This window comes from Aphanomyces astaci (genome assembly GCF_000520075.1).
Source record: "Aphanomyces astaci strain APO3 unplaced genomic scaffold supercont1.17, whole genome shotgun sequence".
Lineage (NCBI taxonomy): Eukaryota > Oomycota > Saprolegniomycetes > Saprolegniales > Verrucalvaceae > Aphanomyces > Aphanomyces astaci.
In genome coordinates this window covers 373,772-387,408 of record NW_009798280.1, presented here as the reverse complement: position 1 = coordinate 387,408, position 13,637 = coordinate 373,772, and the positions used below count along the sequence as shown (strand labels likewise).

At 55.2% G+C, this 13,637-nt stretch overlaps 3 protein-coding genes across 5 annotated transcripts; 2 read left to right on the top strand and 1 right to left on the bottom strand.

Moving 5' to 3' along the window:
* The first annotated feature begins 385 nt into the window (after window positions 1-385).
* Window positions 386-1,542, top strand: H257_07968 (hypothetical protein). The gene is made up of 2 exons (XM_009833702.1): window positions 386-610; window positions 666-1,542. Exon 2 carries the CDS (start codon window positions 927-929, stop codon window positions 1,443-1,445), a length of 519 nt encoding a protein of 172 aa, XP_009832004.1. The 5' UTR covers window positions 386-610; window positions 666-926; the 3' UTR covers window positions 1,446-1,542.
* Window positions 1,543-1,777: 235 nt separating this feature from the next.
* On the top strand, window positions 1,778-5,780 carry H257_07967 (hypothetical protein; the record flags this gene model as incomplete). 3 transcript variants are annotated; one of them, XM_009833701.1, is made up of 6 exons in its annotated part: window positions 1,778-2,817; window positions 2,937-3,056; window positions 3,117-4,754; window positions 5,110-5,159; window positions 5,261-5,346; window positions 5,440-5,780. In XM_009833701.1, exons 1-6 carry the CDS (start codon window positions 1,819-1,821, stop codon window positions 5,778-5,780), a joined length of 3,234 nt encoding a protein of 1,077 aa, XP_009832003.1. In that variant the 5' UTR covers window positions 1,778-1,818. The 3 variants fall into 3 exon arrangements, with proteins under 3 accessions (XP_009832003.1, XP_009832002.1, XP_009832001.1); XM_009833700.1 differs by lacking the exons at window positions 5,261-5,346; window positions 5,440-5,780 and having other exon boundaries at window positions 5,110-5,208; XM_009833699.1 differs by lacking the exons at window positions 5,110-5,159; window positions 5,261-5,346; window positions 5,440-5,780 and having other exon boundaries at window positions 3,117-4,843.
* A 694-nt stretch (window positions 5,781-6,474) lies between these two features.
* Window positions 6,475-13,626, bottom strand: H257_07966 (hypothetical protein). Its single transcript, XM_009833698.1, has 4 exons — window positions 11,692-13,626; window positions 9,450-11,596; window positions 9,271-9,400; window positions 6,475-8,703 (listed from the first exon to the last, which is right to left on the bottom strand). The coding sequence occupies exons 1-4, from the start codon at window positions 13,610-13,612 to the stop codon at window positions 6,500-6,502; spliced, it is 6,402 nt and encodes a 2,133-aa protein (XP_009832000.1). The 5' UTR covers window positions 13,613-13,626; the 3' UTR covers window positions 6,475-6,499.
* Window positions 13,627-13,637: the final 11 nt, after the last annotated feature.

Here is a 13,637-nt window from a genome sequence, read left to right as displayed (position 1 = left end):
GCATGAAAGTTTTTGAATAATGATGATTTGACAAGCTAGGACTGCAATTACTTACATTTAGAATGTTCTAGAATGCTTTAATTGGGCAAAAGTGGCTAGAAACTTGGCTTTATTTGGATGTAATCGCAGTGCGTCTATAGTTTTTATCACACTGAAAACTGGTTTTTCTCAATTTTACAAAAAAGTAAAATGGATTTCAAAGTTTTAGACTAGTATCACAATTCGATACCAATTCAAAGTATAATCCCAAAGTACGATGATTCAAAACTGAATATTATTTCAAAAAATTCAAAAATTTGAGTGCGTCTATAGTTTTTGTCAGGACTGTATGTAACTTGGAGTTTACATTATACCCAATCAGGGCGATATTTTCTCTTTCGACCAAGTTAACAGTAATCCTGTAATCACATCATGGCGGCGAGTGGGAAGAAGGAGCATGTGGTGTGCGTGACAGGAGGCTCTGGCTTCCTCGGCTCGACATGCATCAAAGTCCTCCTCGAGAGAGGTTACCGCGTCCATTCGACTGTGCGGGACCCCCGCAACGAACCGAAGGTCGCGCACTTGAAAGCGTTACCTGGGGCCGCCGAACGCTTGACCTTGTTTCCTTCAGGTATGCCATGATCGAGTGTGCATGCGATACGTACTCACACGAATCTATTCCATAGGAGGGATCATTCGACAAGGCGATCCATGGGGCTGAAGTGGTGCTGCACACAGCGTCCCCATTCTTCTTGACGGACCAAACACGAGACAACCTGGTGGAACCCGCTGTCCAAGGCACGTTGAATGTGTTGCGGTCCGTCGCCCGTGCCCCTAGCGTAAGACGCGTAGTGCTCACGTCGTCGACGATTTCTGTGTACGGGCACTGCGGCACCAAGCCCGACAGCCACGTCTTCACGGAAGCCGACTGGAGTCGCGAGGATCTCATGACAGAGCGGAAGATGTGGTACGGCCTGAGCAAGACCGTAGCGGAGCGTGAAGCATGGGAGTTCATGCAGACAACTTCGCCGCATTTTGACTTGGTCGCGATGTGTCCGACGTGGATTCTCGGACCTATGTTGCAGCCTGCATTGAATGAAAGCAACAAGAAGATCTACGACTACATGGTCGGCAACACGCCGGTGATTCTTAATGCTGTCAAGGCCTTGGTGGATGTTCGAGATGTGGCGATGGCGCATATTGCTGCATTTGAGAACCCTCAAGCGTCGGGAAGGTACTTGCTTATAGGCGCCTGTCCCACCGAGCACGAGATTGCCGACGCCGTCCAGCAAGCGTGTCCGTCCGCTCGTGTCCCAGAGGCGTCCACAGATAGTTCCCCCGCTGTGCCCTTGTTGTATGACTGCAGCAAGGCCGAGCAGGAACTGGGGATTCGGTTTCGTTCGCTAACCGACATGGTGCAAGAAACATGCGACTCATTGCAACATCATGGACTCGTAAAGTTGTAATGCAATGACATGATGGTATTTGCTCGTGCTGTTGGACCTGTCGATGTACACAAGCACGGTTCGGTCTATACCGGTAGTTGACACGTGCAGTCCGTGACTTCATGTCCGTCGGCATGAGCGGTGGAAGCTCGATAGACGTGTCAGAGGGTCATCTATCCAAGCGCACTGAGAGCGACATCGCCATGGAGGGCGATGGGCGGTCGGTCAATGCTGCGATGTTGGCGCGTTTTGGAAAATGGCATTTCAAAATTCAAAACCCTAGTGATTCCTTCTGATTGGTCTATTTTTTGTCAGGAGGGGAATTTCATTGGCTATTCGCATAGAGTTGCAATCCCGCCAAAGCCAAGACACTCATTCCTGGCATCATACCGGTATGGGTGTGTCGGCGCTGTGTGAATGGGTCGCCTTCTATAAGCCACTGAACGCCCCATCAGGAAGCGTGTCCCTGGGAGAATGCGTGGCCAATGTAGTACGATTGGCGTTCCCGAGTGAACTCGACCCCACGACGCACACGTGGGACTCGATCTTGACCGTTCTTAACCGCCATGCCACCGAATTGAATCTTCTCCAGCCGTTGCGAAGCGAACTACTCCACGAGCATTACCAAGGCGCATGGGTTTCGGGCCTCCACGGTGGACCTCCCCCGGCTGCGGAACTCGAGCTCGAACGGACGTTGTCGGCACTGTGCATCGGAGCGTTCAAGGGCGCTCAGCAAGCATCGTTCATCAACGATGTGCTCAGTTTCAGCGAACACATTCAATTGACGCTGTTTACATTACTTCGCGATGATGAAGACAGTGAACCTGCCACCCACAGTGACCGCACCGTCACCACCCTCGCAACCACGACAACAGAACATCATCATCACGACACCCCACCTCCATCGACGCCAGTCCAATCCACACGACATACACCCACGACGTCCGCAACCACTCCCGCTTCCTCCTTATCCTGCTCCAAGAACGAAACCAAGCGCATGGCCCGCGAAAACCACATCTTGAAGGACGAGAATGCGGAACTGCAGCGCGAACTGGTGCAGGTCAAAGCCGCGATGGCGACGCTTCACGACGAAGAAGAGTCGCGGAAAGATGCGTTTGAGAACCTCAAGCTGGAGCTGCGCGTGGAAGCTGCCAAGAACGAGCGCACGATCAAGAAGCAAGTGGACGAGTACGTGGCGCACCTGCAGGCCGAGCTCAGCAGCGCCACGGCCAAGCTGGCCAGCCTCAGCGGCATCGAAAAGGAGCTAGAGGCCGCGCGGGACGAGCTCGACATCCTGAAGCCCGCGGCGGACAAGGCCATCAAGCTCGAAGCGCGCATGGAAAAGTACCAAGCCAAGCTCGACGACATGACACGCATCAAGGAAGCCAACCGGGTATGTCCGTCTACCCATGGACTGGGGCTGTGTATCCCACGTCCGAATATGGGGTGGATGCTGTCGTTTGATTATGCATGTGAGATGACGTTTATGTGACACTGATTTCGGATGTGCAGCGTTTAGAACAAAAGGCGGCGGAATTGACCGAGAAGACGCACGCCCAAGACGCGCAGCTGCAAAAGCTCTTGACGGTGCAGCGCAAACTCGACGAATCCAAGGAAGCACTGGCAAACATGGTACAGTACACACCTAAACAGCGTCACATACACCACGTCACAGACATCATTTGACTCTAGGCGGTGCGATGTCGCGAACTGGACGTACTCGCGAGTCGCCGACAACTTGAACGCAACGCGGCCGTGGCAGAGTTGGACAGCGTCCGGCTCGAGCTATCGACGCAAGTGCAGGCCAAGCAGGACTTGGTCGTGCTCATGCAGCAGCAGCAGCTGCAGGAGGACGCCGCCGCCTCGTCGCCTGGCACAGTGGAGGAGCATCTCGTGGACACGGACATGGAGGACGTACTGGACCAACTCCGTCGAGAAAATGCAAAGCTGAAGAGCCAACTGTCGGTTGAAAGCGCTACGCGGGTGGACGCGCTCGGCGACGAGTTGGACACGATGGCCCGCGTTAAGAAGAGCTTCGAAACCAAGTACTTTGACTCGCAGCGCGTGGTGGAGCAACTCGAAGCCGACTTGGACGCGTTGCGCACGCAGCACCATGCGACACTGTCTTTGCTAGATGCGTCCGTGGCCAAGTGCGATGCCGTGCAAGACGACATGCAAAAGCAAACACTCGAGTGGACACAAGAGCAGGCGGCGTGGCGGACGGCAGAGGCCGCGCTCAACGCTGACCTTCGTGATGCTCAGATAACCATCGAAGATCACGTGCGGGGCATCGAAGCCCTCGATCGAGACAAAGCGGAATTGGCGGCGCTGCTAGCGACCCAGACGGAGGCGACGGCGGCGGCCGAGGCTGTGCGGGACGAGCTCAACGAAGAGCTGCTGAATCTGACGGTGAACCTGGCGGACGCCATGTCCAAGCTGGAGGAGCACGAGCAGCGGGCGGTCAAGGTCGGATCGGAGCTGGAGACGACGAAAGAGCTGTGGATGGCCGAGTCGAATGAGTTTAATGCGTTCAAAATGCATGCTCATGAAGTCGCGACCGCGTTGGACGACGTGGCGGCAAAGTACGACGACGCGGTGCAGGATGTGACGCGGTTGCGGCACCAGTTGGACCTGAACGAGTCTCAGCGGTCCATATTAGAGCATGTTATATCGGACAACGACCTCGACTTGGCAGGTCTTCGGGCCCGGACGGGGGCTCTGGAGGCGGAGTTGCAGAGGACGACAGAGGCGTGGGGCATGGCGATGGAAGAGACCGCCATGTGGCGGGCGGTGGCGGCGGACGGCGCCCGGCAGGGGGCTGCAGAACGAACGGCGCATGCCGCGGCTCATGTGGCGTGGCGCGCCGACCTCCAAGACGCCAAGAACGAGATTGAAACCCAAATGCGCGTGGCCCAAGACATTCACGATGCTTTGGATGCCAAAGTCCGAGCGCTGGAAGCCGACGCTGTGGGGATCAAGGACAGGCACGACCGACGCGTGGCGGAGCTGGAGACGGCGCAAAGGTCGCTCGTGGATAAACTCGAGCAGATGGCCGTTCGTGAGCAACGAGGCGAGCAACTGGTCGCGGCGCTCAAGACCAAGTACCTCGACGATATGCAGGCCAAGGACGACGCGATGCAACTGGTCGAAGTGCAAGCGAGCCGACTCGAAGCCAAGAATCGTATGCTGCTGGACAAGGAGCACCACGACGCGTCAAAGCGCCACGTCAGCGCCGAGTACGAAGCTGTGTCGCTAAAGATGGAGATGCAGATGAATGCGCTCAAACGAGAACTGGACGCCCTCGGCAAAGAACATAAAGCCCTCCAAACGGTATACATATCACTGAAATCAAGCACCAAATATACATTTATTTATATGTAGTTATGTACTAGTGTATATATATATATATGTGAGTGACAACTAATGATAACGAGTCAAAGTATCACTGAAGTCGGATACCAAAACAGCCGTATGCGGATATATATATATATATATATATATATATATATATATATGTACTAGAATATATATGTATATTTATATATTTATGAGTGGCAATGAATCAGAAAAAGTCAAAAGTATCGCTGAAATCGGTCACCAAAACAGACTTTTGCAACCAAATGTATATAAATATATATATATATATAAATTTAGAATTGACAACTAATAATTGGTGTATGTGTAGAAACTGCACCTGTGCACGTGCAGCTTTGCATGCGACCCGTCCATGAAAGGGTTCGTTGTACTATTATTATAACAAGGAGAATGCTATCGAATATCAACATGTGAATGAACATACTAGTACATATTTACACTAACAACTTGCCATGTATTAGGTATGTGGACAGTATGAAGCACATGGAGTTGCAGCAGCAAGCCGAGAGCGAGCGGCGCCGTGAATTGATCCTCATGAATGCCAAATGTACGTTAGGGCTATTATTTGCATGTTTGAAAGAATAGCCCTGTCTGTTGTTGAACCTGAGACGATGTGCTAACACTTGCTTGGTGGCTACAGTGATCCAAGAGCAAAAGCAGTTGGTGCTGTGCACGACGTCGCAGGCCCAAGAGATTCAAAAGCTCAAGGACGTCACCAACAGACTGCGGCTACGGGAAGAGCGCCGGTCGAAAGCGATGGGAAACGACATGCGGTCGCCCTTGTCGCTCAAACGAAAGCTCGACGCCCATGGTACTAGTAGTAGTAGTAGTAGTACTAGTAGTAGTACCCCCGGCGCCAAGCGAAGTCGAACGTCGTCGCCAGCCGCCATAACCAACTCCCCCAACACTAGGCCCGACAGTGTCCTCCTCCACCCGTCAACCGCGGACGACTCGACGACTCAGCAATGCTCGCAGCAATAAAATTACATACTGTACCAGCAAAATACAGTAATTGCAGTCACTATTATTGTCGATTTGATATACAAATATTTGGGTGCAATCGAATCGCGCCGACCAAACCGATCCACAATCGATAATCTGATTGGTTGTTGAAACTCATTCAGAAGGTTTTGATTGGCTAATAATTTTGAGCGCATCTGAGGTAGCCAATCAAATCGATTTAAATTCCAACGCACAACACAATGAAATGTCACTCGAAAGCACACTATACTAGTAGTATATTTGATATTCATATTCGTTGCCTTTCATGTTTGAAAAAATAGATTATATTTTGACAACACGAGAAAAATAGATTATCTATACTATTGTGCTTTCGAGTGAAATTTCGTGTTGTGGCGTGGTTTCTCGTTGGAATTTAAATCGATTTGATTGGCTACTTCAGATGAGCTCAAAATGATTAGCCAATCAAAACCTTATCAATGAAATTCAACCAATCAGATCGATTGTGGATCGGTTTGGTCGGCGCGATTCGATTGCACCCCCTCCCCAAATTTGTATCAAATCGACAATAAAGGGTTCTAATTTAAATGCATTCCTGTGATTCGGTCGACGAGATTCGATTGAACGGGGTCCGGAAATTCGTACCGATATATCTATCTCCCATACTAACTAGTACTTCAAACCGTACTTGATTCAAAAGAGAATATACGTTAAATGGTAAAAATAGTATTGATTCGTCATCAATTCATTTGAATGCGGCCGAGCCGCTGCTTCAAATCCATCAACGCCATCGACTTTAGGGGGAGGTCACCCCCGGTCGACTCTGTCCCTGGCGCTCCACTGACGGTGCTACTACTAGTAGTAGTACTACTACTACCACCGGCGCTACTAAACTCCAAGCTCCGGTCTTTGAAGATATTGGCACGCGAGAGCGCCGACTTGATCGCCGAGTCTGTCAACGCCGCGCTCGTTCGATTGTACGAAGTCATGTCGAGCTTATCCACCGTCTGCCGCAGCTCCGCCTTCCTCGCGCCGTCCATCTCGATCGGCGTACCGGCCGAGTCCACCTTGACTTCGACCATGGCCATCGTCGCCTGCAGCTTGGCGGCGGGGTCCGTCGACGTCGAGAACTTATGGACAGCGTCGTTCAGGCGGCGGGGCACCATGTCAGGGGACGGCACCGCAAACACGAGCGGCAGCATCTGCATGAGCATTCCGTGGATTGGCGACGCGATCGGGAGGTCGTCCAGCGCCCGCTGGAAGGCCGGGCGGCGACCATCCGAGTTCCAGTGATCCGCTGCGTGCTTCAAGCTGGTCTTCATCGCGTTCTTGACCTCGGCGTCCGTGGACACTGTCGTGAAAACTCGATGCTTTGTGTGCAATATGTCGGCGACATCCACATGGACAAATGGCGTCGGCAGCGTCAGCTCCCGTCTCGTGGTCTTGACGAGCAGCTTTGCAAGCAACTGCCCCAGCGTCGGCTGGCCGGCGATCTTGTTGTCCGCGTCGTGCTTCTGGTACTCGCCTGCCTTGCCACTCACGATGCGCTCGAGCACATGGAGCATGGCCGGGTACACCTCGCCAATTCGCAACGCGTACGCCGTCGTCATGATGAGCTTGTTGAGCGCGAGCATGATCCGGTTGGACAAGGTCGCCTCCACGTCGTCCAGGCGCGGGTCCAAGAAGCCCGCACCTGCTTCCAGCAGCACCCGCTCGATGGCCACGCGCTCGATGCGGCCCACGTACGCCGCGTGCCGGAAGATGCTCGAGATGGTCGCCACGCACAGCGACACGATATGGAGCTCAATGTGGGCGCCTAACGCTGCGCCGAGTACCTGGCACACCCGGACGAGGATCTCGTTGACGTTTTCCTGAATGAACACGTCGTCCCCGGTTGCCGAGAGGGCGTAGAGCGACTTGAGCGCGTCCTTTCCGGCTGCAAACGCGTCCAAGTTGACCGTCAGTTCCTTCGGGTTCACCAAGAGGCGCTCCAGCGGCACAAACAGCAGCGTCCGCATGTCGGTGCGGGTCGAGCCAAAGTCGCTTCGGTACGGCGTCGACGCGGGCGTGATGGGGGGATTGGTGTACGTCGTGGGGGTCGGCGGTGGCTTCAACCCCGACGACGACGACGGAAGAGGAAGTCTGATTGAGGGGCTCGTCGTGGGTGGCGGCTGCGCGTAGCCTGGCGGGTACGCAGATAAAGCCGACGGAATCGGCGTGGTCGTTTGGTACTTGAGCGGAGTCGCCGGTCGTTCCAGTCGAGTCGTCGTGTACATGGACGGAGCCGGCGGCGGGGCTTCGTATGCCGTGGACAGAGGCGGCTCCCGCGCTGGTTCGTCCAACGGCATCGACGCATACCGTTGATAGGCCGGAGTAGTGGGTTTGGGCATCGTCAAGACTCGATGGGTGCCTGCAGTAGTAGTAGTCGTCGTTGCTGCGGTAGTTGAGGGGGGAAGGTACTTGACCTTTTGCAGCACCAGGTCCATCGCCTTTTGGCTCGTGATGTTGCACAGCGTGAAGAACCGGTCCGTGCTGGGGTCGCCCATGAGCGTGTACATCTTGACAACGGCGCCGATCGCGCTCTCCCGCACCTCCTTTTCGGCGCAGTCAACGTACTTGCCCACGTCCCGCAGGGTTTTGCGGCCCACGGCGGCGTGGCCCTTGGTATCGGCGATAAACTCGATCAAATCCAGACATTCGGAGCGGCTTTTTGAGTTCTTCGAGTTGGTGATGCACTCGAGCAGGTACGGCGTCAGTTTGGCCGACGGGTACACGTGCACGACAAGCCGAAGGACGTCGCGGAAACGCATGCGGAAGCGCGGCTTTTGCTGGCCCGACTCCTGGCACAAGTAGGGCAGAAACAAGGCCGCTTCGACGTCGTCCAACTCCCAGCCAAACTGGACCAGCATCTGAAACAGCTTGACCAGCAAGTCGAGCATTTTCACTACCCGAGTTCATATATTAGATATACTGTTTTGTGTGTTTATACTCTAAAACAAATGGAGCGACATAAGGAGAATGAATATATCGACACACAAAGGCCAGATAATGTACACAAGAATGTATCGGCAGAGGACGAACGAACGATTGAGCCAATCAGATTGCAGGAAACAACCATCAACAACAACGTCAAATTAGTGTGTGACTTCAATTAGTGTGATGATTCCAATATCACCACACGACAACACCTTTTTATATACAACATTCAGTAACAAAGAGAATATCGATGATCGAGATAGATTTGCCGATTCAGCCCAAAAGTTAGCCAAATTTTGGGTAAAACGACAATATATATTGTCGATTTGATACAAATTTGGGGAGGGGGCGGGTGCAACCGAATCGCGCCAACTAAACCTGAACCACAATCGATCTGATTGGTTGAATTTCATTGAGAAGGTTTTGATTGGCTAATAATTTTGAGCTCAGGTAGCCAATCAAATCGATTTAAATTAACAACACAATGAAATTTCACTTGAAAGCACAATAATAGTGTGGGAGCAGTCAGTCGTACCTAGCGCCTGCACGTTGTTGTCGACGATACGAAGCGTCGACCACTTCAAGATCAAGTCGAGGGAATGAAATACTTCGTCTGGCTGCGATGTCACACATGCCGACAGGTCGTCGATCGCTTGCATCATGCCCTACACGTCCCCAAATCAAAATCAATACGTACTACACAATACACCCTACCTTTTCATATGACACGGCAAACAACTTGACCCGCAAACTCGGGTGCACGAGTCCCGACCATTCGGTTTCCAGCTGACCCTTCCTGGCGAGCAGCTCGGCGGGGTCGGCAGCGTCAAACACCCACTTGTTCTTGCGGTGCCGTTCGAGGCGAGTTAGCTTGTCGCTTGATATCAGTAGCGCTGCCGCACTAGTCGTCGACGGAGCAGCCACCACGACGGATGCACTGGCCGTCAACGACGTCGTGCGGGACAAGTTTGCTTTGGGGGATTGCGAAGGCGCCGCTGTGCGTCCACCACTGACCGCGCTGTTGGCGCGCACGAGAGAGGAAGAAGAAGACAAGGACACAGCGGCGGCGACAGGGGGTTTGGTTGATTTGCCTTCAACAACATCCCCACCTCCAAATGCGGTGGCGGCCGCGCGGTCAATGATCGGCTTGAGCGTGCGCATCTTGGCCGGCAAGATGTCTCGACACCCGCCTACGACTGCGTCCCTTCCCACGCTCTTGAACACCTCGACGAGGAGCAGCTGCGCCTTCTCGCGCGCGTCCGTCGACTTGTCCGACAGCGCGTCGATCGTGTTTTCGACCAAGCTGCGCAGATCCATCTTGGTGGGAATCATCTGCGTCATCTCGACGGTCCACCCGAGCAGCTCGGCGCGGCCGACGGGGTTCTTGAGCGCCTCCGCCACGAACGGCAGCAACGACTCGAAGCAACTCGCAGACGCCACGTCGCCGTGCACCACCCACTTGAGCAACGAGTCCAGACACGCCTGCTGCATCGCCTTTTTGTTGTCCGCGACCCCCACCACGAGATTTGCGCCCACGAGCTTGGCTAGTTTGGCCACGGATGGCCCCACACTGGCGGCCACGACTCCAATCACCTGCACAGCTTTGGTCTTCAAGTTGGCGTTTGAGTCACTCAGTCGCGCCTTGAGTGACTTGGTGAGGTCCATCACCCCCTTGGTCAACTCGATCGACAAGCCCGCTTCTTCGCAGATCCGCTGGGCTTGTTCCATCGCATCCAGCCGTTTCTTCCACGCCACCTTGTCGTCTTCGTTGGCCATGTCCGCCAGCAACTCCTTTGTAATCTTGGCGCTAACGTCCACACGGCCAAACAGCGACCCAGACGACGCAGCACCCCCTCCCTCGGACGTCTTGGCCACCCGAGACGCCGCAAACGAGCTCGGACTGAACCCCACGCGCTCGAACTCGGCCTCGACGCTATCCTTGAGCGACGCTTTCCACCCGTCCAGGTTGAGCAGCGGCCGCATGGCGTCCCCCAGCTGGCCGTACAACGCGCCAAAGACGGCGATGGCCGACATGCGGGTCTTGGGGTTGATCGACTCCATGCCGAACGGACCCTTGGCGTACTCGATGACCCCGCGGGGGTTACACGTGGACACGCCAAACTCGCCGACGCACTCGCGGACGAACTCGAGGCACTCCAACTGCGCCAGGGGCGTCTTGACCAACGGCATGTGCCCAAAGATCGCGGCCAGAACGGATGCCGGCCCGACGAGCTCGGCCAGCGCCAGGAACATGGGACGCACCGTCTCGCTGACCTTTCGGTCGCCCATCTTGTCCACCGCGGGGGGTACCACCGCCGACAAGACCCCCAACCCCATCGACTCGCACAACGACGCAATGGTAGCTATCGCTTGGAAGGCGCTCTTGAGCACGTGGACGTTGGACTCTTTGAACGTTTTGGACTGGGAACTCACGTACACGACGACAGCGTCCAGATTCGCCGTCGCCACATCGGACGACACGAGCTTGAACACTTCTTCCAGAGCCTCAAAGCCGGCTTTGCGGTCCGTCCACTTGGCGCTTTCCAAGTTCGTCACGATGTTCGACCTCCATCCGTCCAGGGCCAACGCTTCCAGCTGCATTTCAGCCTCTTGTGGGGACATGGTGATGACCTCCGACGTCGATTTCCCAGTCGCGGCGGTGGCTTTCGTGGGTTGTTGCGACGTCGCCCCACCACTGGAACTGGCCGACGGCTGCTTTTTCAATAAGTTGGCGCGCGCGGACGGGCCAGCCGACGGCAACTTTTTCGGCACGGATGTCGCCGTCGACGGTTTCGGCATCGCACTCGCTGGTTGCTTTGGGACGGACGACGGCGGCGGTCCGCTGCTGCTGCTGCTTTCCCCTACACATCAACATACACTTGTATATGAGTCCAATCTAAAGTTATTCTCATCATACACTATCAATCACCAGTCGTTTTGAGTTGAAAGAACGTACCCATCGCCGCTTCGATCACTTTGAAACTTCGCGGCTGGCGTTTCTCGAGTACGTCCAGCGTAGCTTTGATCATGCGACCGGCTTGCGGCGACGACGTGACGAGGGTGACCATGGCCTCGACGCCCGCCTTCTTGAGCCCCGGGTCCGAGTCTTCAATACAGTTGGCAAACAACTCGCCAATCGTCCGCATGAGCGCCGCGTCCGACACGTTGATCTTTTGCTTGGCAATGCAGCGCTCGACGAAGACGACGCCCTGGGCGCGGGACGCTGGCACTTTGTTGGTCCCGGCCTCGATGGTCAACTTGAGCTCGTCCATCATCGCATCGATAGGCAGCGCATGCTGCTGGAACAAGTCGAGCGCTTGGTGGGTCGCACTTAGCACGTTGGACTTTTTATCCGACAGCTTTCGCAGCAACACGGGCAACAGGATGCGTGCGTACTGCGCAAACTGGCGGCGGAGGCCGTCCGCCAGCACGCCCAGCACTTCAATCGACTTGGCCACGATGTTGACGTTCGCGTCTTGTGTGCACAGCTTGAGTGTCTGCACCAAGTCGCCGTAGTCGCCCGTCGCGAGCTTGGGCACGGACCCGACAATGTCCAAGATGATCTTGAGGGCTTCCACCTTTTCGCTCCACTTGGGCAGCGCCATCTTGGCTTTGAATTCCGTCTTGGGGAGAAGGTCCAGAAGGTTTATCGTTTCTGCAAACTCCCGCGGGTCGAACGACCCGCCTCCTGCTGGAGCGGAAGCGGCGGCGCCTCCTTTGCCAGCCTTGGTCGACCCAGTAGCCGCCGATTTCGCTGGCTTGGGCTCTTTTCCCTTTACATAGCGCGTGGGGACGGCTTGCCCTGGGGAAATCTCGCTGATCATGGCTTCATATTCGGTCTGTTGGGCGGGTCGTAACGTCGCGACGATGTCTTGCACCAGCGTGGGGCCAGTCCATCGGTACATTTCCCCGATCAGTTTGAGAGCGTTGGGGCGAACGTTGTTAACCGTTGATTCACACAGCGCCTTGAGCTCCTTCTTGACGGCCACCACGGGCACCACGCGTGGCCCAAACGCCTTGAAGCACTCCAAGATGGAGCTGACACAGAGCGGCGGCACCTTGGGCTTTTTGTTCTTGGTGCCTTCCAGTAGCGCCGTTATCGTGTCTTCGGCGCTGCCCAGATGCACAAACTCGAGCACGAGCTCTTCGGCCAGCTTCACCGACCCCGGTCGACCGGAGAAGCCCTTGTCCACGACCTTGGGCAGCACCCTCCCCACAATCGCATTGTTCCACTGCTGGGGACTGACTTGCACTGCGTACGCGAGCACCGCTGCCAGGCCGCACTCCATCGCGGCGGCGTTCGAGTCGTCTACGAGCTTGCCAAACAACTCCGTCACGTTACCGCCTTCGATGGCACGACCGGACTCGAACGCGGCCTTCAAGTCATCGTACACTTCTTTGCGTACTTTCCAGTTCTTGTCGGCGACTTTGGCTTCGACATCCTCCATCTGCAAAGGCGGATCGTCGCTGCTCGCCGGACGTCGGGTGGGGACGTCGCCTGCAAATTCTGGGGGTGCCTCTCCGCCTGACGAGATGGGTGGGGGGGTTGGCCCTTCAGCCGCCATAAGGATAGATGGCGCCGAAGTTATTCCCATGTCGACGTCCTGAAAGTCGAGTGGAGGCAGCTTTTCGACGACTGGTTGTTTTGGCGCCATGCGGGACTTCAAAGAAGGACGGGGTGCCGCGGCAGGCTTTTTGGGAGGAGAATTGGCCATGAATCCACTCTTCGTCGCGGGCGGCGGCTGCACTTCATCGTCGTCTTCGGTGTATGTGATGTTGGAAGAGATCGTCTTGGTCATGGCGAGGAGCGCAGACACGTCCTCGCCCATGCACAACGGGCACTTGCAGCTCATGTTGCGTAGGCATGGTTGACTCATGATGCGGAAAGGTGTTTGGTCGAGT